Source organism: Netta rufina, assembly GCF_964035555.1.
Source record: "Netta rufina genome assembly, chromosome: 21".
NCBI classification, from domain to species: domain Eukaryota; kingdom Metazoa; phylum Chordata; class Aves; order Anseriformes; family Anatidae; genus Netta; species Netta rufina.
In genome coordinates, this window is record NC_140145.1 from 5,227,934 (window position 1) to 5,254,591 (window position 26,658).

General features: G+C 41.2%; 1 protein-coding gene across 4 annotated transcripts in view; it reads left to right on the plus strand.

The window, feature by feature from the left end:
- Positions 1-26,658, plus strand: part of CUX1 (cut like homeobox 1) — a 268,267-nt gene that overhangs the window by 121,957 nt on the left and 119,652 nt on the right. For all 4 annotated transcript variants that reach the window (XM_084299863.1, XM_084299860.1, XM_084299861.1 and 1 more), the window contains exons 5-8: positions 11,344-11,481; positions 14,853-14,976; positions 16,943-17,019; positions 17,840-17,906. In XM_084299863.1, coding sequence (XP_084155989.1) covers positions 11,344-11,481; positions 14,853-14,976; positions 16,943-17,019; positions 17,840-17,906 — 406 coding nt within the window. The remainder of the gene's footprint in view (positions 1-11,343; positions 11,482-14,852; positions 14,977-16,942; positions 17,020-17,839; positions 17,907-26,658) is intronic.

A 26,658-nucleotide genomic window follows, 5' to 3' on the forward strand; every position in this document is an offset into this window, starting at 1 on the left:
ACGTCAGGGCCGCAGGCCTCAGAGGCACACGAAGAGCATGCCAGTGCTGTTAAAAGCAAATTCCAGATTCTCCAGAAGTCCAGCCAGTCTCCGTAGCTGTATGCAGGGTAGCCAGTACTCGCAGTTTACAACAAGGAACGTAACAGAAAGGAAAATCACCATTAGGGATGGATTGCGCTGGTGTTTGTCACGGTGTGGCGGGGCTCGGCCATATGCACTCACAGTGCATGCGGTGGTGGCTTTGTCCTTTCATTATATATAGTCTTCTACATTTGGTGTATCTTCATGGTGGGCTTTCCTTTATAGGAGCCACCAGTATTAATTTATCACACGTGCTGTTCTGCCTCTCTGTGGCTTACATATCTTTTGACCTGTCCATTTGGTATTTCAAATATTTAGGTACGCTTTTAGCTCTGAAATCCTGCGATGTTTTCTTTTCAGTGCAAGAAGGGAGCTATGATGTTTTGAGAAAGCTATGACTGGAATGCTGCAGAGTGGTTATTTAGCATTAAGCATCACTGTTACATGACAAGGGTGCAATTTTATCAGACGTTCAATATCCTTTATAGGACCATATAATAATTGCAGCTGAAGTCTAATTCCCAGCAGCCAATTTTATGGTTCTTGAGGAAAGCATGTATTCCTCTCTTCGGTAATAATGTGCACACTTTATATAATTAAAAAGGACTTCTATTTTAATTTTAGTATAAAATGATCTGTATTGAAACTCTGGCTACGGTGCTTTGTGGATTCAGCTAAGCTTAATGATTTTCTTTCCTGACTTGACCAGAGTTTTCACTCAGGCTCTCCAGTGAAGAATTTGTGGGAAGGCTGGTATTTTGTGAATTTTCCTGTATACATCAAGTGGTTTTCTCTTTAAAAGATAAAATAGACCTTTTCAGATCTCTCCCCAGTTTATGTCACTGTTAAAATAGCATTATCATCAGTGTGTTCTGCAAAATACATCCTTCTGAAAGGAAAGTACGTATCACAGAAAACACTTTGGTTTATGTGCAGTTACACGGTTGTAATTCTCACCCCGATCATTCTGTCTTGCTGGAGACTGAACATTTTTAATTAATGGAATTAATTTTCTCATTTAATTGCCTTATTTTCAGTATGCAGCACAGAGCTAGAGAAAAGTGAATGCTGCCACATGAATTGCACTAATCAACAAGGTTGTCACAACTTACCTTTAAAAATAATGTGAATGTATTTATTTTGAGGTAAAGGGAGGTTCGGTTTGTATTTTAAGGAAGCTTTTACAGCTTTAAGGAAGCTTCCATCTGTACAAGATTTCTTTCTCTCTAATTTTTTTAATAAGTGCATTATGCTGTCACCCTTGGCTTTCAGGGTCTTAATCTTGCAAACACTTCAAGTGAAATCAGAGCCCTATTTTGTGTGTGGAGGAGCAGTTGCAGTATGTACATAATTCTCTTTTTAACAGAAAAATATTAAGCTTGAACAACATTAAAAATTAAATATTTTTCTCTTAAAAAGGAACTGTGTTCAATGCTTGAGAAGTTTAATCTTTTTTTGTTACACAAAACTTTGCTGTGATTTTCAAGTAAAGGTTAAAAGAGAGACCGGCACGAACGCCAGATGATGGTATCTGCATAAACTGCACAGAATTTCACTTTACGCTGTCTCGTTATTACTGTGCAATTACTGCACAGTGCCACACTTTCATTTTCTCGGTTTTCAGCATTACTCCTGTTACGAATGGCTGCTGCGTAGGCAAAAAGAAACAACTTCTGTCTTGAAACAGAAAATTTTCTATCTTGCTGTGGCAACGATTAAACCAAATTTGGGTGCCAGCGCTCATTTCCTCTAACAAGTGTTGGTGCGTACTTTGCAGTACCGCTAAAAACTTGCTAGCAGGGAGGAGTACCTGTCAGTTTGCCTCCTCCTGGGGCTCCCTGGACTCGGGAAACTCGAGCCATCGCTGCTGGGCTTGGGTCCCAGCCTGCAGCCTGTGCTCCTCCACCGAGGCTCAGCCCTAAGCTGGGCTCCTTCCTCTCTGCCGCCTTCCTGCCTTCAGCACGGCTGTGCCCGGCACCAACAGAGTAAGAAACTGCGTGGAGGCTTGTCAGCATACACGTTTTGAGAATGAGGGTAGGTTAACAAAAAGTTGCTCTCAGTTTGGTGGGGACTGCGCAGCTGTTGTGGGTTGAGTCACAAGCGGTGTGTGTGTATTTCTGCTTAACCTGGATCTCACCAAGAAGGAACTGAATGACTCTTACAGTGTGAAAGGGGATGTGCTTGTGTTTTTACTGGAGACTTCACAGCTCTGTTGTGGTCAGACGTGCAATTTAATGTGCGTGATGTATTTTTTAGTTCAGAGGAGCCCCTATCTAAGGGAAGCATAAAATAACAGAGAGGGTAAAAAGAAGAAACACACAATTCTTTTAGTGTGCCCTGTCAAAACAATTAAAAGCAGTAACAATGAAAGATGGCTGAAGTGGAAATTTTGTCTTTCCCTTGTTCTTACCGTCATAAATTGTGTGCCCGGCCCCAGGGGCTGGACCTTGTGGAGGGAGGGGAAGGAGGGACGGGCGCCTTGTGAGAGTTTTCCGCACACCCATCGGACGTGTAGCGGTGCTGCTCACAGTCACAGTTCTGCCCTGCCCATTCGCCCTGCCTTGCACAGGGCTAGCTTTTCCAAGGGAATATTTAGCTGTGGAAACGCAAACATCGTTTAAAAGAAGTAATCAATTAAAATAAGTGTTAGGGAATTATTTCTATGGGCAGAAATCTGTTTCTTGCCCATAAAGAAAGCTTCATTCCTTTCCCAAGGAGCACAGGCTATCGGCACTGTGAGATGTAATGCTTACATCGCTCCATTTCCCTGTGATTATTTACAGTTTAGCAACACTCTCCAGACTTGTATTGCTGCCTGGGCTACAAAAAGACTTCCATTTAAAAAGTGGTTAACGCTTGATCAGTGCTCTGTGTCAAAAGTGACATAAGAAAAAAAAAAAAAAAACAGTTTAGATTTTTTTCAGAAAAGTTATCTTTTGCTTCTGCTGGAGGTGATATAAATGTGTATGAAGTTGTTGTGTTCGTGTACATTACGAGACTCGTTTGGGTTGTTCTGCAAAACATAATGTTAAGCAGAAGGCATAAAGGTTAATGCCAGCTGATGGAAGTCTGTACAGACTGTTACGTACCCAGGTGAGCAGAAAGCTGCATGACGTGCTTAAATTGCAGCACAAGCACACGCACACTGCCCTGGTGCCTGCACAGGAGTGATGGCTGAGTGCAAAGAGGTGAGGCGGAAAAGAGGCTGCTCTGAGGGATCATGTTCAGCACATCCTGAACTAGAGCACTAAAAACATGGTATGAAAAAGTTAATTATCAGAGTACTTTCAATTGGGCTAGTTGGTAGTTGTTCTGCAAAACTCTGTCTAGAGAGCATGATTGGGTTGTTACACCCCGAGTTTGTGGTGTATTGAGGCTGATCAGCACAGATAAGTTTCTGAGGAATGTTTCCTATTGTTACGTACGGTGTGAAAAATTTTAAGCAGTTCCATGTTTGATAAACAGTAATAGGTGCCAAAATTGTCCCCCCTTCTTGAAGAAAATATACGTAAATCAAATTGGAGATAGAAGCGTAAAATGAAAGGGCTTATATTTCTGCTGTCCCTAACTTTGCAATGGAAATGAATATTCATAACAAGTGCCTTTTCTCAACATTAGAGGGAAAACAAATCAGTATGACAGTGAGTAGTCCTAGGAGGAAAGGAAGCAAAATGAACTTACTCACGGACAACAGAAGCAGTGCATACACCCCCTCAAAGAGAGCAGTGGGGTATCTTTTTAAACACACTTGAAAATCGAATAAAATTAAGCAGAAAATTGAACGTAGTTAATACTTGAAAGAGCAAAAAGCAGTAAACCTGTGGGGCTGCAGGTAGTGATTCAGCTTGTGACTGTATCCCATCTGAAGGCACAGTCTTTGAAGCTTCACCACCACATTCAGACCAGGTAAAAAAAATAAAATAAATAAGGGACTTGTGTAAACATATTTAAAATGCCCCAGTTCTGGCTGGAAGAGAAGTCTCTACAATAACAAATCAGGGAACGTAGGCACCGGTGATTTTTCTGCAAACCGTTCTGCACAAAGAAATGCCTGAGCTGGGGTGAGAAGGATGGTTTATAGCCCAGGCTGCAGAGCAGAGGTCTGGAGCAGCGTTCTGGTGGGGTCAGCCGCCGCTACTGTGCATTTTTCAGAAGGGTCTGGCTCGCCTGGGATGCTGCTCCAGCCTTCGGGCAGCCCAGCGCCGAGGAATGTGGAAGTAGCTCGTAATCACTTCAGCCTCCTTCCCTCCGGGGTCTGAATTCTGTGCCATGCCTCGGAAATACAGCATGAAATACAATTTTGGATCTGTGCTGGCTGAGTACACGCTGGTAGGGCATACTGTTAGCGTTACATAGTTACTTTCAGATGAGGCGCAAAGTCCTGGCCAACGCTAGTCTTTTAGTTCTCATTCACTTTATCCTTACGTTTTGAAATGGATGTCACAATAACCAAAAATAGCTTTGTTACCTGAATATGTGGCTTCAAATTGGGTTTGTCTGATCACATTTTTTCTTCCGTTTTTCATGTTGAATTAATAATTGGATAAATTCCTTTGTAAAAGCTGGAATAAATATTCGAAGGAAGAAATATCCCTAAAGCACACACTTTAAAAAATTTATTGTGTGCTTGTCAAGCCCTATTTTAGTTGGTAGGCTGGAGGCACGGAAGGAAGAGGGGAGGTGCAGATAAGGGAAGGATGCAGTGAGTAGATGCAGGAAGAATGTGCAGTATAGAGCAGACAGCCCTGCTGCCTTGGGCATGTTCACCTGGAGGTGCCAACTGCAGCACTCTTGCTTTAGGGACTGGGCTTAGAGCAACCCTAACCCCAGTGACTGGAGCAGCATTGCATATTCAGGGAAGAAGAGGCAGTATTTGATGCATGTGTGATGGGATATATTGCACTTCCCTTTGTCAGTTGCAGGAATGTGAACTGGAATTAGAATAAACCCCAGCCTGCTGAGGGTTTCGGGCTAACTACATGCAGCAGTGTTCAGGAGAAAGAAGGGATGATTGTGGCAGAAATGCTTTCAAATACAGTGGAGGGTTCTCTTTTCTTTTTATAATCTCAAAATAGGAGAAATAAAACTTTTAGCATATGAACGATTGTCTGTAACTGTCCTTTGCTTTACATTGAGCTCAGTGTGCAAGCAGTAAATTCCAATGTCTTCAGCCATTACTAGAGTATTAATGTTCAAATTGGAGCATTTTCAGTTGCAGGGGTTTCTCTTATAACTCACTAGGTCCTTTTTTAGCTGGCATATTACAGTGCCATAAAATACTGTATCACCTATTATGCATGCCCACTTTACTATTAAAAACTTCTCTGAGGATTAATTTTGGTTACTCCTTCGAAGGTAAAGGGAACTGCAACACAATTCATGAAGGAATCAATCATCAACATTGTCTTGCTTGACTTTTTTGGATACTAGGGTAGAGATGCATTTCATTATGTGGTGCAGGGCCAAAGCATCTTTTCAGCAAGTAGCCGATTGGTAGATAAATAAAGGATGTTTTCACGTAACACCCTACAAGGTCTAAGAGCCACATTCCGGCACAGGCATCCATGTGCTTGTGGTCAAAGTGGCCATATCCCATCTCACATCATTTCACTTAACCCTGTGAGCATTGCAGGGTGCTGCCACTGACAGCTTATGGTGATTAATGGGGAGCAAAGCCGCCGTTATGCTGCGGCTTCCCGTCCCTGCTCAGAGGGGTCGCTTCAGAATTGCTTTGCTGCTTTAGTGCTTTTGGAGGGCAGCAGAATGTGGCATTCTGCTTTCTTTCTGGTATGGAAGATGAGGGTCCCTCACCCTCTTGCGGGTGCTTTGAATTCCCTGGCACGGCCCTTACAAAATGCTCCGATGCCAGGAAGGTGAGGGGAACACTTTGAAAAATGGAAAAAATAAAAGGAAGAGAGAGATCCTAGTCCTGTGGGATGGGGGAGTAAGAAAATGTGTTTAATTCCTGATGGAAGGGAGAACCTTTTCATGTTTTTTATGAAGTGAGGAGTTGGAGAGATGATGAGCTTTGTTTCAAACGGAATTACAGCTATAACTCTTCTGTCCCTGGGCTACCAGAGTCATGGGGGAACAGGAGGAAAGTTATCATTTATTCCATGAAATCTTTGTCTCAGTCTCTCTAGGCTATTTCAATTTACCCCTGAAATTTCTGGGGAATAATTAATGAATTAATTAAGTATGCTGTGAGGTGTTTGAATATTCAAAAGCTACAATGTAATTATTATTTTTTCTAAAACACATTTTCAGGTTATTTTCAGATATGCAGCCTCCCAAGGAGGCACTTAGTGCATCACAAGCTGATGGAGCTGCCTGCGAAGCAGGCACCGTGTGCCCAGAGAACCACTCGCTGCATGGCTCAGCTGGGGGCAAAAGCTTCATTCACTTGGCCGTGACATGGCTGAGCTGAACTTTTTTCCAAAAAGTTAACAGTCTACGGTAACGAAGTCAAGCTAAGGAGGGTGTGTTTTTTTATTTATTTTTTTTAATTATTTTTATTTTTTCCCTCTCCCTTATCATTTTGCGTGGGTGTTTCTTGTGAGCAATCGCTAAGCTTGGTTTGCTTACAGCATGGTTAGGCAACACAAACAGTCTTTTCGAAACAATTGCTGTGCCTTCTGTGCATTATTTTTAGACCCCAACCTTAGGAAACACATTCCCTGTGATATAAAATATTAATTGCCCCTGTAGTCCTGGCACTGTTTCATAACTTGCTTTCCGCGCGTTTCCAGCGCTACGGGCCTGTCATGAAAAGGGAGGAGGGGATTTAGGAGAAGCCCTTTGTTTTGGAAAAGCCTTCTCAGGAGCTCCATTTTAAGACACCGGCCAAAGTATTAGGTGCCCTTTCCCCTTTTGTGAATAAACTGAGATGAGCCCGCCAGCAGCGCCTCACACCGCAGCACGGGAAGAGCATTTCCCTCAGAAGCGTGAAAAGAAACGGCGCCTTTTTATTTTATTTATTTAAATTTTTTTTTTGGTTAGTTTCCCCGGCCCAACCCGGAGCCTTCTGAGGGCAGCGCTGCGCTTCCCGGCTCCGAGCTCCAGGCCGGGCATTGCCGCTCGCTCCCCGCGGGGCCGGGCCGGCCCGTGAGGGGCCGGGAGGTGCCGTGAGGGGCCCGCCCGGGAGGGGCCGCGAGGTGCCCGGTGCCGAGGCCACGCCAGGCCGGGGCTGCGCAGGCCTCTGCCGGCCGAGGGGACCCGGCCCGGCCTCGCGGTTCTCGGGGGACTTGAGCCGGGCTCTGCCGCCCCCCCTCTATCCCCGATAAACGAGGGTGGTCCCAGCATACTCCGTATCTAGACAGCTTTTCATCAGTCGCTCATCAGCATGCTAATTGCTGTATGACTAATTATGCCCTGAATTCCAGTTGATTTTCTTAATGAGACAGCTGGGTTAATTATGTAATCGTATGATTACATTAGCCTAGAGTGCCCTGGCGAAAAGCGAGGCAGGCGGGAGCGTGATGTCATTGCGGGAGCAGCGCGCACAAGGGGGTGCATTCATCTCCGCTAATGACAGGGGAGGGCAGCGTACCCACAGTGCTCTTTGTGTAAACACTTAGATTGAATTATTAAGATCTGTGTCTTTTTCCAGCTCACAGAATGAGTGAGGGATTTTTTTTTCCTTTTTTTTTTCAGTGAAACCCCATTTGGAAATTCAGCCGGGCATCGGTAGTGGGGTTTTGTCGCCAGGTTTGGGTTGTGCTGGGGCTGCAGGTGGTGAGGTGCTGCCTCCAGCGAGTAACATAATGCGCTCTTTGGTCCAAATCTATCTCTAGGTTACTTAGAATGGTTTTAAACCATTCTGAAAATGCATGGTGTACATGCACAGACGGCAGCAAAAAATTGGTTCTCCTGTGCTGCTGTTCAAAAATAATTTGTCCTTGGGGCATGTATATGGTGCGAGAGTAGCCTGAGAGGTTTACTGCTGCTGCCTTGCACCGGCTTGTTTGATGTGAAGTGTTGCCTACTATATAAAAAATGTTACACTTGTAACGCTGGCTAATTCTGTTCACCTCTTCATTTGCTGGGATGTGTCCATCCAGCCCCTTCATGAGCAGAGGAGCTGTCAGCAAGGGGACCAGTGCGGTGTGTGACAGCTGTGAGCACCACACCGGGCACAGGGAGCCCTGCGTGCACTGTCCCCAAAGAGCGATCCCTGGGGAAGTGACAGCGGGACCAGACTTTGGGATGCGGGTGTGGAGATGCAGCAGGTTGTTACTTCTGCTGCTGGGTCAGGGCCAGGCCTGGACATGAAGGGCACACACAGATGCATGATGCCAAGGGCTTCCTCGGGGACATGGGAGGCAACAAGCAGATAAGGGAAGTAGAACAGAGTGGGAAGATACGGAAACAGATCTACAGAACTTCGTATAAAAATGGACATCTCAGTTTACTCTTGGGCAATAATGATCTTGCTAAACACTTTTTAAGTTTTGGATGAGCAGATTCCTTTTGTCTCTGTTCTCATTTCTTATTTATCTTGTGCCTAGCAGGGATGCTGAACTTCAAGCTAGAGAAGATTCAAACCAAGGGAATAATTTGCAATGAGTTTTTTACATTGAAGTGTTAATTGAGATTATTTTTCTCTTTTACCAATTACAGAAAAGGCATTTCCTTCTTTGCTGCTGTCTATAAGCTAGTGGCATTTGATTTTTTTTTTTCAGCATGCGTATGCCTGTTGTTTGTGTAATGAATCGAAAGTTTTGGTCCATTGCTTGTGTAAAAATTCAGTGACCTCCTGTTAAATGACATGAAACATACTTTGTAAGTCTGGTTAATCTAAATAGGTATGCTTTTTCATGCATGCATATGTTGGGAAAAGGAGAGTATTCTTATTTATTTTTAAATCCACTCCATTCAGGTAAGAAAAGAGTTGCACTGGCTGTATGGTTTGTACGGGTTTCTGATTAATTGATGTTTATAAATGCTCCAGAAATCATGGTCCTCCTTTAGTTGTTTTTTTGAGATAAAAGAGCATGTTGGAGCTTGCCATGAGAAATTAATTATTTCTGTCTCTGGTCAGAATGTCTCGGTCAACCTATTGTAATGCAGTGATTAGTTTTCTTTAATGCAGTTTATAAAAATTAAGTCTAAGAGGTGCTTCAGCCATGTTTCTGTGTGTTTTTTTTTTAACATGTCTTTAAGCAGTATTTAGTGGCTGCAGGCCATTAGTCCTTCAAATAGGCTCTAGTAAAGTTTGAAGTTTAATGCACAGAGACTGTTTTTACATTTTGTTTGTTCTGCAACTGTTTTGCTACTTGAACATTAACCTTTAATAGAGCTAAATTAAATATACATGTCCTGATGAATAATTATGAGATTGCAAGCATTTTCATTTTGAGCATAAAGCTTCTAAGGGATCGCAAATTTGACTAAAGACTTAGTCATTATTCACTTTATAATGCCCATGTTATTTTTGTCTCCTAATTCCTTACCAATTTAAATTAAGAAAGCCATGTGTATTTGGAGCAGAATATGTTTTGTGGGTGTCCTGGCTTTTTACAATGGACGTTCTAAAAAGGGGGGGGGGAAGAGTGCACCCGCAGTTTTATAAAGTTCAATTTCTTTCATCATGGCATTTTAACACACTTTTATAGAAATACCATAGCTGAAGCAAAAGGTTGTTGTTAGATATATTTGGAGGCTCCTGTAACAACTTAAGACACGGGTGGATTGAGACAATCCAACCTCTCTTTACGTTCAGCAGATGAACGTCCTGGACTAGCTCTGTCAGAGAAATGCTGAGCTGCAGAAGTGTGACAAAGCGGGCAGTCCCGCTAAAGGTCAGCGGACCTACATGGGAGAAGGGTGATGTTGTGACAGCCTGTACCTTAATTGGACCATACATAAATATTGTAGGGACTTTAACTCGTGCTACTGCTGTGACTTAAACTTTGTATTTAATTCTTTACCTGTACCCTCTGTCTCTGCCACAATAACATTTTAAGTTTGATTTATTATAAATATTTTAATATAGATAATAATAACGAAAAGTATTTGGCCTAAAAAGCATAAATGAAAAAGCTATGTAGTCATAAACTATGTATGTACAGAGAACAGATGACAAGCAACCTAGATTTTGTATTATGAACAGGGTAATGCCATAAGCTGTTGAAGAACTGAAGTAACAAAATGCAGCAGACTGCTACTTACAATGTCTCTGAGCTCAACATAACCCAGTACTATTCTTTTATAAACTATGAAACAACGCTGGCATATTGAAAAAACACACAGGCTCATGCTTAATGTGTTAACAGAGGTACAATAGACTTATTATGTGTTTCCAGAGACTGAGGGTGGTCTGAAAAATTAATGACTGTGGTGGTTGAAAATTAAGTGAACTCCCTAATATATACTGTTGTTGATCCACTGAGTTTGGTGTTTAGCATTCCTCAACAGGAGACTAAATCTTTGCAGCCATTTCACAAGAGATGCTGGCGCCCATAACAGAAATGTATTCAATAATCTTTTATAAGTCCATCGGACTCCAGCATTTTCCTATTCTGACTGGGAAGAAATCCCAGAATAAATCACGCGTGCGTACATGTCAGGTGTGTGCTAGGGACTCTCTTCAGTGGAAGGGAACCAACATGGAAGAATTAATTTTGTGAGAACTTACAAACTAATTTCTAATTTTTATTCGATTAGTAGTATGCGAAAAATAGGGAATAAGGGTCACAAAATCCAAGCTTCATAGAATTAATTAAATTTACACAATACTTCAGATAGTTATTGATCTGCCACTCTGAAAAAATACAGCTCAGATCTCTATAATCAAATAAACTTTTAGTGCTCAGCTGTGCAGGAGGACACAATTTTCATCAGAAATTCACTCCTGCAAAAGTGGAGGTATTTAAAGGACACCAGCTGTCAGTGGGTGGTACTTTTTGGATTACTTTTTTCCCCTGAAGTTCTCATTTTAAAAACAAAAATATGAAACTTCAAGCTGTCACATACCTTTGCATCATGACTGTCTGCACCCTGGGCGAACTGCCCTGTGGATAAAAGCCACAATGAGGAAAGCACACTTCAATTTAAAGGGTAGCATAGGTAAAGTTAACCAGCCATATTTTTTTAATCACATAGGACATGGAGTAATCAACATATGGAAAAAGTAATTCAAACTAGGGCCTGGTCACTTAAACTAGGTATTAATAGAGAAAAAGGGACACTTGTGCTCTGAGCTGTTTGAGTCACAGAAGTGTTACTGTTATCTTACATTTTATTTTACCATTTCTTTTTTAGATCCAGTTCCAGCCTTGGATTTAGGACAGCAACTTCAGCTCAAGGTTCAACGTATGCACGATATTGAAACAGAAAACCAGAAACTTAGGGAAACTCTAGAGGAATACAACAAAGAATTCGCTGAGGTGAAAAATCAGGGTAGGTTGCAAATGTGTGTGTTTAACAGCTTTTAATGCATACTGAAATTTAAACACTGGGATGAAATTCAGTTTTATTTCATACAGGTAGAGTTGACAGTAGGTAGAATTGAAAGTCAGTAAAGAGAGTACAGTAGTCTATTATTGCCATTTTTGCATATACATATGACTTTGGGTTAGACTCACTGCATTTCTTTAGAAGTCTTCTGTAGCACCACATCGGAATGTGAAGCTGTTATTTGGTTGTAGCCTCCAGCACTGCCTGGAAACAACACCATTGGCTGAAGTTATATGTAGACTCTATATGATAGACCACACTGCTACTGACATCAAGCTGAATGTGCATGTGGGTGCATGTAGTACACAGACACACGCACAAAAAACCAACAGTATTTCATACATGGATACAAACCTGAAAAATGGACTTTTCCTGTACTCTGTTTTTCCCTTACGTAAATCTGAAACGTGTTGCTGGAGTACATGCAGCATACATATTTTACATTTACTCCAGGGACTATCCAAAGAACAATGTAAACACAAGCTAATACTGTTTAATTAAGTAAGTTTTAATGAGACCAGAGATTTAAAGCCTGTTGTCGTTAAGACTGTTAAGTTTTCTTGTACTTCAAAAGAACGTGTTTCTTTCACCAGGAAACAAAATTTGCTTAGTTGTACACCTACTTCCCTGTACATGGGACTTTTCATTTCCATATTCAATACTATGTTCTGTCTGGTACAAAGGTAAATTTTCAAGGAAAATTTGGAAAAATTGAGGTTTTCTTATACTATGGAACCTTTGCACTGAAATGGGTAACATTTGAAAGCAGCATTAGCAACTAGGTTGGATCTCTTGTCTCATTTTCAGCAGAAGAAGCACCTGTGCACCTACAGATTTGCTGTTAACATAGAGGGTGTGGGCCATGGGGAGGATAGGTTCCAGCATGCAAAGATTCAGGCTGCACTGCAAAAGATGAGCTGTAATGCTCTACACCAACAGTCTTTTGCTGGAAATGCACAATAATTGCAGGTCACTGCAGTTTTCCTGAGGCTCTGTGTCCCATACACTCAGACATGACATAGGAATTCATCCCAGAAAGTAGAAAAGATTTTGATTTCCATAGTTCCATGCTGCAACTACATGTAAACTGCTTTTTGGTTTTGGTTTTGTTTTTTTTTTTATTTCCCCAGTGTGCACTAACTTCCTTTCTGTTTTGCCACTCTAGTGTTTGCGCTGTTTTTGACGCCTGTGCAATAGTTTTACGCTCTATTTCAAACAGGGTTTAATAAGATATCCAGGGAAAAGTGTGTTGTTAGCTAAGGGTGCTTTTATCAGTTAATCTCTTTGTTTGGAGGAGGGCTGTATACAAGCTGTACAATGCCTTTAAGAAACTTCTTCCAAAACTGGTATAAATGGCAGTGGCTAACAAGCTGCAGCTGACCTGAACAGTAAAGGAGGCACTTAGTTCTTCCAGCAGTGTAGGGGATTAGATTGTGCCTAAAGGTAAAAACGGATTTGTCACAAAAGTCATATTTTTCCCTGCATTTGTGCACTTCTTGCATTAAATTTAGTGCTTTTGTTTCCTTTTAAAAATGAAGCGTTCAGAATTGGTAAGGTGCAACTCTGTGTGTTTCCTTGAGATTGTTAGTATGGAAGCTACTTATTTCGCTCTGTGCTTCTTCATGTACCTGAATACTTTGGTACAGCTCACGTGTGAAAATACTAGCAGCAAAGGTACCTCCTGCACAAATAGTGCATCCTTCATCTGTATGAATGAACATCTTTTTGCATGTGTGAAGAGCATCCTTTGCTTATTCAGGAGATGATCAAAATTCCTATTTCCCGGATCTCAGAGAAGAATTTCCCCTTGCTCTTTTTTTTTTTTTTTTTTAAGTCATGTCCCTTTCATGGCTTATTAATCTGTAATGAGACTCATCTGATTTTTGCATGGCTAGCAAAATCCCAGTCCTTCATTCACAAGTAGCCGGTTTGCTGGCAGTCACGTTTTACCGCTCTCCCCCCGTTCTTGTGGTCTCTGTGGTCCCAGCTGCCTTTGGTATAATTCCCAGCCAGCAGACCTTATCACCAGGTATCTGCTGCCTGGTGTGACAGTTCTCTAGTCAAGTCTAAAAGTGCAGGCTTTTAAAGGATTATGCTCGGTTTTGTGTGTATTACTGAGATTTTTTTTTTAAGTCGTGAGGCTTTACTTTTCATAGCAAAGTTTGTCTTTCTCCCATATTTCTGCCGAATGAGAAACAATTTGTATCCAAAGGTATTTTTCCTACAGCATTGTTAATGGCAGCTGCTAATAAGCTGATGCCTTTAAACCACCCCATCTCTCTGTAAGTACATTGAAGTGTATTGCTAGCTGTGAGTCTTCTGGCAGTCTGACGCTTTTTCCAAATTCCATTATTGTTACAAAGCATACTCTGGTGAATGTCCTACTTTTCCTCTGATGAGCCCTATAAGGATCTGGTCCTTTCCTGTGGGTGGGATCAGAGGGCTTTCATGTAGGAGCGGATGAGGGCATGCAGCAAGACACTGTCCATCAGAGGCTCCGTGGTGACTCTTCAGGTTTCTGCCTCTTCTCTCATCTGTTACCAGGCACAGTTAATGCAAGAAAGCTTCTTTATCTGAGAGCAGGGTTTCTTCAGATTTCCTGGAAGACTGCAAGCACACTCTCAGAGCTGTAGCAATTGATGCTTGTGCATAAAACCCAGTGTGGATGACAAGGCAGTCAGAGCAACGGGAACACGAGGGGCTCCAGAGTGTCTGTTGCATCTGATCTACTGTTAATACAGCAGTTAAATCTTAACTGCCATATTTGTCATCAGTTGTGAAGCAGAACATAGCTATATCCCAGATATGTGTTCAATTAGTGTTAGATTGCATCTGTGCATGAACCATAGTAAAACTGCCTCTTTTTACACGAGCACAGTTATGTGAATTAACTGTCCTGTGTGTAAATGCATACTTAAACCCGCACTGGGACTTTATTAATCTCCACTCAGCAGCAAGCTAATTTGAGACTAGTCAATAAGGTGATATTATATTTTACAATTGATTTTTTTTTTCTTTTCTTTTCTTTTCTTTTCTTTTCTTTTTTTTTTTTTTTTTTTTTTAAGTCATGTTAGAGGAACCTTCACTCTGCTTTCCAGCAAACTCCATTGATTCTTCTCAACCTAAACGCTTAAAGTTCAATTTAACATTTAGGGAGTAAAAGGTCTCCAAAGGGACTCATATCCATTGATTTTGTGTCAGAGTTGAAGAGCTAAAGTTTAAAACACACTGAGCCTACAGGGTAAAGAAAGCTGTGTGTTGTGGAGCCACGTGGAGCCATGTAAACTCATTCTTTCCCTATTGTTTTTCTGTAGAGGTTACAATAAAAGCACTTAAAGAGAAAATCCGAGAATATGAACAGACCCTGAAGAACCAAGCTGAGAATATAGCTCTTGAAAAAGAACAAAAATTACAAAATGATTTCGCGGAGAAGGAGAGGTGAGTGTGCATGTGTGCTCTGTAGGTACTGTAGGGGAGAGATGTATTTTTCTGTTTAATCCTCCCAGCCAGGATCCTTTCTTTGGTGTGCTGAGACAGCTCATATATTGAGTGATTCTGGTGATTTATGTGTTTGACACAGAATCATTTGATACTCAACTTTGCACAGAAAAACAATCGTGAAAGTGTAGGAGTAAAACAAGGACAGATTGTTGCTTGGCGGTAGTGTTGTGTGGGGGGTGTCATGTTCAGAAGGGTGCAAACCTGCTTTTATTCTTCACTAGCTGCATTGTCCTTTGTGACACTAATCTTTCTCCATTAGCCGACAGTGTAATTCAGTCCACTGTGTCCACTTTGTGTGTCAGAGTATCACTGTACAATCTGTACAACCCTGAGCTATTTCAGATGAAACACTGTACTCAAGAGGTGCATCACCCCTGCCGGTATGGCCATGTTTAAGAAGGGGCCTGTGTTCCTGAACTAGAACTTTATCCTCAAAATAGCTTGCACAGTCCTGTGTTAACAAGTATTTTAATTTTTACATTACTGTAATTTTTTTTCTTGAAGCATCTTGGATGCATTTCTAATCTTTTGCAAATGAGTAAGGAATGTTTGAATCTTGTAAGCTAGTGGGCAAACAAATCTGGCAGAACAAGACCAAGGGTCTTAAGAGGGAGTGCTTTCAAGCCAAGTTCCCTACCTTGAGAACTTATTTCTGCCATGGAGCGGTAACACTGAAGCTAACATATTCAACTTGCTGCGAAAGCCCGTGAGTTTACATGAGCTTTTCAGTTGGCACGTTGGTAGTTTAAATTCAGATCTGAGTGGGAAAAACCTACCTGTGAATGCCAAGGTTTTTTTATTCATCGATAACTGTGGTTACTCTCCGATAAGTAACATGCAAACAGTGACTTTAAAAAGAGCAATATAGAAATGTGTAAATATGAAACAAAATGACAGGTCATTGAATGCAGATAACAAAAACAAGCATGTATAAGAGAGATTTTGAGTTCTCAAAGCATATAATTTGGTATGAAGGGAACTGATGCATGTTTCTTGCTATAAATAGTTATCAACCTGGTCAGCAGTGTTGGAGAATAAATTTATGTACTCTATAGACCACAAGTAGGATGCTGGTAGTTTTATAAGCCAATTCACAATTCAAAAATCTGCAGAATATCTTAAAAGCAGTGTTATAAAAAGCAGTGTCTTCTGGGAGGTGTCGGATAAGCTCCCTTCCAAAGAGGAGTTTTATAACTTCTTTTGTCCACCCTTGAGCAAAGGGTGTAGTGCCTGTATGGCAAGATGATGTTAAAATGTATACTGCTGACATAAACAAGAAAATATTGCCTGTGGACATAAGAAATGTGAGCATACTAGAGGTCTGATCGTGTTATATAGAAAATATCAATGTGAAATTTGTTTTGAAATATGCAGATTTTTTTTAAAGCAGCTAATAATGTTATTGCATTTGGCATCCATTACAGCTACGATGAAACAGCTGCCACATCTATTCAGTATATCACTTAATGGCAAGAAATTTCTTCATTATGACAGTAAAATGGAAATGTATCATTCTTCTTGTACTAACTTTGTACAACAGAGGGTGCTTGGTGACAATTTTCTTAATGTGTGTGACATTTCCAAAACAAATTATGCTCAAGAAAACCTTCCACCGAAGTTGTCATTTATATAGCAGTCAACTCTTGTATAATGTTCACAGCTTATGTTATGAGGTGGCTACACTGCTAAAATTTTAATAAGTGGGACTGCAAAGTATGAACAGTACTGCAATGTGACATGATTTATGGGTCCCATTGAAGCACCTTGTAGTCTGTGTGGTGTTGTCAGTTGTCTGATTACAGTTGAGACAGTTAATCACTCTATCTTCCAAATTTGCAAAATACAGATAAGTTGTTTAACATGATTACGAGCTCTGTTCTCACCTCTTCTTTTCCCTTTATAGAAAATTGCAGGAGACACAGATGTCGACAGCCTCAAAGCTGGAAGAAGCCGAACACAAAGTTCAAGCTTTGCAAACAGGTTTGGCATCGCTATTCTGACCTATACCATTGCTCAGGCTGGAGGTGAGAGGACAGAGATCGTTAGCTGAGTCAGGACTGTGTGTGATCCAGCTCTTGCAAGCGCAGAGAGATCCAACAGAGCTTGAACGTGCTTGGTGAATCAGAGCTTCTTTGGGGCTTCACACCTTAAGTGAACACTTGAGTTGCAGCCAGTCTGTTGGTAAATACAGTGGGCAAGGCCAAGCACGAAGCACGTACAGAACTAGAACAACACAGCAATTAAAACAGGCTATGAAACTTTGCATCCATGTTGTGTTTTGCTCTGGTTTCACACATTTCTGAACTATGATAAATATTTATAGTGGTCTGAGTTCAGTATGAGCCCAGTTTCCACCAGTGTTCCTTGCCTGTTCCTGTGACTTGCTTGCCATTAATACTTCTGTTCATCTCTGCAGTTTTATATATTCCAGCTTGGGATACATTTGTTTTTGTTTCCTTTGAGAACACAAGAAATGTTATTCCTTGAATTACTGCAATAAATATTTCAAATGAATAAGCAATTTAGCCAGCTTAATAAGAAATGAATAATGTCTAGCTTTGTTTAAGTAGAATAGAAATTGGAAATTTTTGCAATGTAAAAGTAATACCATACAAAATTGTGAAAAATCAAGATACGTTTTGCTAAGTCATAATGGTTTGCCTAGGTAGAAAGATAGAGCAAAGCATTTTTCATCAGGAGGTATACAGCTTTATTTATGGCTCAATAAAAAAAATGGAGTAGTCTTTTTGCTTTTCACTACTGTTACAGTGCTGTAATGCTTCATGTTTATGCCTTTTAGCCTTGGAAAAAACCAGAACAGAACTGTTTGATCTGAAAACAAAATATGATGAAGAAACTACTGCAAAGTAAGATTTCACTGTTTTCTTCCTATTTGTTTCTTCAAGGTATCACTGGTTGTTGGATTTTGTTTTTGGTTTTGTTTTGTTTGTTTTGTTTATTTTTTTTTGGTTTTTGGTATCTATCTGTTGAGGACAAAAGAGGTGGAAGAGGTTCAGGAGTCCAAATTTTTTTGGAACGCATTGTCATACTTTGGCCTCCTATAGAAAGATCAGGAGTCATCTTAGTTTATTCCACCCAATTCCCTGGTTGTGGCATGACAGTCATCACTCTCCCAGGTACAAACCAAACTACACAGAGTGACATTTTTGGCAGGCTTTTGCCTTTTTGTGCATGTGTGTTAGAACATGCAGGTAGCCTCAAAAATGTATGTCCTCATCTTCTTTATGGCTACTGTTTTCACTTACTCTCAGTTTAATTAACAGTCAATGCAGGAAACAAAAGAAGTGAGACAGATTTCTGCTGTTTTTCTTTAAACCTTTCATACATGTATTTAAGGGAATATAGTAATGAGAAAGAATTCTCATGACCAGCAATAATCCCAGTACTAAGCCGAAAGAGTCACTATCTTTTGGAAATGGGATGGGAAAGGAAGAATCCATTTCAGATGGGTGCCCTGGCTTCTGTAAGAGCAAGGGATGGAAGATGCACCTCACATCCCTGTGCTGACTGGCCCCGTCACACTGGGAGGAGTTCTGTGGTCTTGTTTTTGCTGGTAGGTAAGTGCTTTCTGGTATGGCTCATGGCAAAGTCAGGTTTGTCAAGACCACTCAAATTGGCAATAGGTTTTAATTTCTTAGTGTATGGTTCTGCAAGCACAGAGGATTCAGTTCTTCACTGAGCATCTGGGGAGCTCAGTGCTTACAAAATTCAGTCCACAGTGGTTAAAAGTCAGTGTCTGGGGTTGAAACACCTTTTACATCAATAAAGGTAAAGTTGTAGGTAAATTTTGGGGTCGCTCTGTAACTCCAGTTTCGTTTGAGTTCCATATAAGGTAATTAAAATTGTTTTTTCCCCCCCTCGATTTCATCCTTCTCTAAGAGACACATGCTAATGATGTTTCTGATGGAGCCTTAAATTACTGCAGATTGCCTTTATTTCCTTTTCTGCGCATAGCTGATGCTGGCAGATCCGTTGCTGGTATTTTGTCTTGCAGTTGATTCTGCGGCAACAGTCATAGATCAGGGCTCAGTGGTTGTAGGCACCGAGCCTTGTAACCCCTGACCCTTTTCAATGTTTTTATTTGCAGAGTGTTTGCTTCGTTCGTTTTTTCAATACTATTTCCCTAAGTACCATAATTTATACTGGGCAAAAGATGTACTCTTAAACTGTTTGTTTGCACTTGTAATGCATTTCATTTTTTCAGAGGGATTCACATGGAGATGTTTTCATATAATCTTGAATATGATTCTTAGCTAATATATAGAGAATTACATCGAATTAGTAGCATCTGCAGTAACAACAAGTTTATTGTGTTCTGTAGCAGAATGATTATGGAGGCTGGTCTGGGATATAGGGATCATACAGCTGAATCCTGAAGCAGACATTAAGCATGTACTTTATCTCCCAAACTAATGTACTGTGAAAACAAACTTGTAGAACCTAATAACAGCAGAAATATTTTATCATTGTTTTGGATATTTATGGCAGGAATAGTTCTTGCATAACAGCAGTCGTCTGTGGTGGTTGTAGCCCAAATTTTGCAATATGGAAATCTAGAAAAACATGAAAAGGGAACTGAATATAGTCAGTGAAATTGAGTCATTTATTTTAATTGTAAAAGCTGGGAGAAATGTTGAAAAAACACCAATAAAAATGGTGAAAGACAGTTTGATTCTTTTCTAAAAAGAAACCCTCTTTTGATCTAAGTCTAAAAAGCTACTTGTATTGCCAATTTTAATTTTGTGTTTTAAAAACATGTGATTTTTATCTTAGGCCAGAATTGTTAGTTTTACAGACACTTATTTGATGCAGATGAATTGGAATGCCTTCAGGAAAAAAAAAGATAATTGTCAATTTTTTTTAAGCTAACAGTACTTTTAAGATTTTCAATTTTGGAGTAGATCAGTCTCTTAACTGTTTGTAACTTTGAAAAGCTTTAAAAAAAAAGAAAAAGGAAAAAGAAGAAGAAGAAATACATAGTAAGAAGTCTTCAGTATCAGCATTGAGGAGTCTGGATTTTGTCCTAGTGACCGGTGGTTTTGATCTTGAAGCTGGGAATCACTTTGTCAACTTGTTTGTTTATCTTTTGGTGGTGTTTTCAAAATGTCCCAGTTCGAAGTGCTGTGTGCAGAACGAGGTATGGAGGTAACTGGCTGAGCCTGATGCTAGCAAGGCATCTTCAGACGAGATCAGTTTCTGGACTTAAAATCTTGGGTCATATTAGCTGCTGCCATCTCATTTTATAAAAATCCCCCTTCCCTTTGCCAGTGGCCAGGTACTACATGTGCAGCAGGAACAGGGATGCTCCGAGCGCCCCCTCCTCCTGGCTCCCATCACACAGATACCATGCTCACAGGGTGCCGAAGGTGTTAATGACAAAAAGAAGTTTGTTGTGTGCAGTCATCACAGCCTGTCAGCTGGAATATCAGAAGCTGAATTTGACAAGATGGCAGCAGAAAAGTTTCCATGTGTAGGCTTGAAGTAAAATGTAATTAGCCTTTATGTGCAGAACAAGGATCCATTGATGAATACAGCTGGTCTTTGTTTTCTTCTGTCATTGAGTGTGGGAGGTAAAAGTGTTCTTCTTCATGTTTATTAATACAAGATTCCTTAGACAAATGGCAAGCACAGTTTAATATTTGTTGGAACACAGAGGGGCTTGCCAAAACAGTTGTTGTGTAAGAGGATTTCAAGGTTTTCAGATTATAATCATCTCTGGGTTAAATAAATGAATGATTACTCTGCCTTTTTCAATTAAAGAGGCACATCCTCTCTCGAGGCCTGATACTGATTTTGTTTGCTGTCCCACACGTTTCTATCAGCAAACCTGGATTTAACCAGCACTAATGAGTTTGATCTGGAGATTCTATCAGAGCTGAAACTGAAAAGCAAACTCAGGCTTGAGTTTCATGAAAATTAAAGATTTCTTTTTTTCCACTAGTGCAACAAAATTGTTTTACTTCTTCACCCTCTGTAGAAAAGAACAGGACAAAATTCATTTGTGCATTTCCTTAGTTTTCTGGGGACAAGCTGTCCTCCTTGCTAACGTGCTTTTTCACTGCTGTTTCACTGCAGAGTCCTAGCAAGTGTTTGAGGTTCCCAGCTGAGCTGTTAATGCTCCCAGCCAGAACGGTTGAATTCCAGTTCTAAATAAATTCCAGAGCCACCTCTTTGCTCCTGCCCCTTCTCTCCCCAACGTAAATGATTTCTAATTGGAAAAGGATCTTCGGTTGTAGCACATGCAGTAGGCTTGTTACATTACTGTTAACATGTGGGTTGAGGCTCCCTGCCTTTGATGAGAGAAAATATCGAATTTCACTGAAATGCTGCATTTTCACCAGTAAATGTTAAATAGTCTTGTGAGGGTTTTAGGCACTGCACCCAATTCTGCAATAAAAAACCTTTGTAAATAAGACAGAGCAAAAAATGTTTAGGTTTCAGTTGTCAGTCAAAGCAGCTCTGCCCCTGTTTTTTGTTCCTGTATGATTTTCTGGGAGATGCTGACTTCTTGTTCTTCTAAAAGTAGTGTACGTGTAGAAAATTAAATGGAGGAAAAAGATTTTAATATTTACTGAAGGAGTCATCCTAAAACAATTCCTTTTAACAACTTACTGAAAAAACTGCTCTCCAGTATATGAAGCAGGGAACCGTTGTCCATTTATAGATCAGACTGATTATTATTTTTTGGCAATATAGTGGAGGATGGCACGGGATGGCGTACTGGTGTAGCGTCACTAAGACTGTACACTAGTGCAGTATTGCAAATTACCTCCACCATATAGATCCAGCTGACTTGTTTTAATCCTGGACTACATTTTAATGAAAACTAAATCAGGAAATGGCAAGAGTGCAGTTGATGAAAATGTGGTCTGTGAGCTGGCAGTCCCTGCTTTGCGATAAGGGAGAGATTTTCTGATGTTTCAGGGCCTGAATCTGTAAACTAGACTCACAAGATTTCAATATCAATATTTAATCTTACTTCTCCTGTGGTGGTCACAGACGTCAGCCGGTGAGGCTGGGGACACTGGGGTGGGCACCGCATTGTGTCTCTTACAAAGACTGTCTCTGCCCTAAAGAGCTTATGGTATGATATCATGACACCACACAAGAAGTTAATGAAACAACTAGGTAGGCGCTCAGGAGCGGGAGGACAAAGTAATGCCTGTTTTCATCCGTGTATCCTGCTTGGAAATAAATCCTCAAGTAATCTGCACAAAGTCAGAGGTGGGTGACAGATGGGGACTGCTGGGAAGGAGGCAGGCAATGCTGTAACACAGGCAGGAGGGCTGCCGGAGAGGTAAACATCCCCTCCTGTTACCTGCACGCGAGTGCAAGGTGCTTGAGTCACCACTCCTGGGGACAGGAAGCGTTTTTGGGGGATTGGATGCCAAAATACAGGGACAGAAGGAGATGCTTGTGTTTCCTCCCTGTTTGGGGTGAAGGGTGCTCCTTCTACTGGTTATTTAGTGGATCTGTTCTTCAGGCATCGATGCAAGATAAAGTTTTAAATATGTGGATTTTTGCACAAAAGGAGTGCGGGGCTGGGCTCGAAGGCAGAGGAGCAGTGATTTTAGTCATGAGAATTATTTCTACTTAAAGTTACGTGATGAAATTGGAGTTCAAGTATTCATGTGAAATCTTCTGTTACATTGGGGCAAGTCTCAGTTAACTTTGGCTTCAGGGGAATAATTCCCTATATATACTGAGAATTGAATTTGGCCTATGAATTATTTACTTTAATTTTTTTTAACAAATCTTTCATGTTTAAGTACTAGCTCGTACCGATATATCACTTTTCAGATGTTTGTAGTCTTCCATTTTGACAGTGCTCAGGGTCAAACTGAATAAAAAATAAAGTCGTGCTCCCTCCAGCATTACATAATTACTGTGATAGATGTCCTCAAATGCTGCTTCCCCCCATTGAGCATGAAATACTGTAGTTAGGGTGGTTGTGTTGAACATGACATGAAATAGCTTCTCTTTGCTGTGCCTTTAAGGTCTTAAAGTTTCCTATTTCCTGTTCTTTTGATGAGTCATTAACTTCTAATGCTCATCTCTGGAATTATTGCTGTATTTAAAGTGATTTCCCTAAAAACAGGAGATGGAGAACTTCATTGGCCATGCGTCTTACAGCCTTTTCTCTTCTTAAATTTCCTAGTCACACAGCCATCGGTGAAACCCCAGGAGTAGTGATAGTAGTGGAGGGATGAGAAAACAGTGAGGATGTTAAAAAGAACTAAATTTAAAAAAGCAAGAACAAGTGAATGTCTTGAATCTTACAGAAAGCTCTGGGTGCATTTTACAATCTGAGACATTTGTTAAAGGTTTCAGCTGTGCCTTATGCAAAACTTAACAGTCACCGTGTAACAATGTATTTCTTAAAGCTAGAAATAGAGATTAATGAAAATGCTTAATGAGATCTTCATTTCAATTTAAAGCTCGTGTGTGAAGCAGGGCTGGAAAGCTCCTGTGCAAACCAGCTTTTTTTTTTTTTTTTTTTTTTCCAAATTTTGGGTTCAGCCTCCAGTCAAAACAGAAAAATTGCAAGATAGTTATGACAATAAAGCACTCATCCATGTGAAGTGCTGGGTGCTTGCTTTGCAACGTTGTCTTTACTTTTGGGTAGGGAAACTGAGGCACAAGGAGCAAGTGTAATGCTCACAGCCAACAAGTCTGGTCTTGGCTGGAATCTAGAAATATGCAGACACCAGAAACATAAACCACAACGGGCAAGAAGAATTTTCTTGTAATCTTCAAGTGTGCATTTATGAGAACTCCATGGAAATGGAGTATTTAGAGTTTGTAGGAGTTAGTACCGGGCTGTGTTGTTTCTTCTGCTAGGCTTGTAATGCTTGCAAGTAGTTAATGTAACTTTTTGACAGCACAGTAGTGCCCTAGGTCTTTCCAGGGTTTTTATTTGTTTGCTTTTTAACCTCGAGTGAGACTGTTCAGATCCTTTTTCTAGTGTAGCCTAAAAGCTGGTGTTATTTAACAGCCCAAAGTAGAAAAAAATAGCCTTAGGGTATTCCAGCATATTCTAGTCATCACCCTGTTACGTTATCTGTAACCTTGGGTTGACATGAGATCCTAAGCTGCAAATCTTTAAATAAATACAGAATATTGCACCAAAGGGTCTTACCCTACTGTGCTTGCCATGCTGGTGGTCATCCTGACTACAGCAGCTACAGCAGTTCTGACCTGGGTGTGAAATCACAGGGAAGAGGCTGGAGTGTCCTCGGTTCATGAGTCTCATGAGGTGAGAAGGGGCAGAATGGGCCCTGTCCTGGCCGTCCTCACGTGCCCTTGCTGGAACCAGACCTCCTCAGGCTCCTGCAGGATGCGTCCTTCTGCCGAGCAGCAGAGACCACCAGCATCTTCCTGCAGCCCCAGCCTGCCACCAGGGACCTGCATGCCCTGCGAGCCTGACAATAGGGCAGCCCAGTTCTTTGGAGTGGCCTTGTCAGGGTAGCTTATTTTTATCAGGAACAGCTGGACTCGGTGAGGTGCATGTGGGGGCTTCGTGAGGATGAGGAGCGAGTTACGGGGAAACAGCCCCCTTCTCGAGGCAAAGGCCCATCTGCACCCAAGCACGCGCAGAGCTTGGGCCTCCACGTCCTGGTCTGCTGGGCTTGGTTGTCATGCAGCATTCTCATGGAGGTCTACAAAGGATAATACCTATTTTTTTTGAATGCAGAGTACCAAAGCAACAGAGTAATTTTGCTATAGTACCACTCGTGAGGTCTTGGCCTCGATAGCAAGGAGGCTGTGTGGTACTGCCCTGGCTCCTCGGCACGGCTGCTGCTAGGCTGAGGCTGTGGGGAAAGCCATCAGGAGGAATCCTTCAGTCATCAGAAGCGAATGGTTCATCTGTTTTCGAGAGGGACCTGTCCTGTACGATACGCCGGATGACCTATTTCCAGTCACAAAGCAAAGCTCTCCATCAGGCTCTCAGTTAAGCTGGCAGTTCTTGCGGTAGCCTCCACCTAGCTGTGCATTTAATACGTAGGCTTTCTGTACTGGCATTTACTTGAGCCTCTCCTTGCGCTCAGAAAATGGATTCCAGCTGCGTTTCCCACTCCCACGCAATAATAGTGCGGGCGAAAAAATGAGTCACGTCGTGTGTGTTGTGCTGCCTCGCTTCATGGAAAAAGATGGCCACCCTGAACGAGAAGGGGTGTTGAGGAAACTTTGTGAGGGCCTGAGCACAAAAACACTGGGTCCTAGAAAACGGACTTTCTCCTTCCTTTATCTCCTTTCCCTTTGGAAAGCCGTGTGTTTGCCATGGGAGCTGGGGGATCCACTCTGCCATGTCCTGCATTGCTCCACACAGGCAGCACTTGCACTCATCCATTGTTTTCATTTCACTTTTTTGTTTGGCTTTCTAGAACAGGAACATATTCATAGTCACTGTCAGTGGCTGTATCTGGCCCAACCTTCATTAAAGTGTCCATATGCTGTTTCCTCATTAGACAGGTTTTTCAGCGTCTCATTAAAAATGTACCTAAATGTGTTTCATCCCTCTCCTGCCTTAAAATGTTACTGCGATGCCACAGCTGTAAGCCACATTACTACAGAAACAAGAGTATTATACTTTCCGTAATTGCTTTAAAAATGTATTTCTGTTTTGGTTTTGCCACCGTATCTATTAGTTCCGTTGATATTGGGAATTTTTAGGTGTTCACATTGCATGGGGTAAAGTCTGCAGCACAAAATCCTACAGCTGCATAGCAATGAACGTCTTCTCTGCCACCAATGATGGCTTTCAAACTTCTGACAAGTTTTTCCCCTGCTCACCTCATGTAAATCTTTGACTTCCATTTTAACCCTTATCCTTAATGCATGTGGCTGAAGCACAGGTCAGGGAGAAGTATCTGCACTGGACATCAGGGAAGCATGTCCTATCTGGTTCAGCCTCTTCTAATCATCCTGGAGACATCACTTAATGGGAACTAAGAAATATTGTCTCATTTACATATCCTCTGATCTCAATTAAAAGACAATAACGCCATGTGAGATTGCAGTTTTGTATGCCACAGAAAATATCTGGTATGATGAAACCTCAAATGAATCTTATTATCTTGAAATTTTTAAAGAATGTTTTAATGAATGTGTTTTTTAAAATTGTATCTTTGAATAAGAAGCTGAGAATCCCAAACATAAGGAGCTAGGAACCAGGACCGAGCACTAATTCAGGGATTTGGAAGAGAAATGTTGGCCAGCTCGTGGAGCAGAAGGGATAAGGCAGTATGGTGCAGGCAATAAAACCAAGAAAAACAATAGACAGCGTGCAGGCCTGTTAATAACTTCATTAGCATTCATGTAAAGCATTAAACAAACAAATGCATTTACAATCCTGTGAGCCTGATATTATTAACCCTTAACATTTATCTAGTGTGTTTCTGGAGAGGCAGATCACAGCAAAGCCTAATTAACAGCCTTTCTTCCCTGTGTTTTTTTTGTAACATGTTGGGAAACTGAGTCACGAGGAGTCTGGTCTGGGATGCAGAGGGCAATCAATATTGCAGCAAGGATCAAAAGTAGGATATCAAATCACTGGCTAGAAGGACGGGCTGCTTCTTCCCATTTTCACTTAGATAC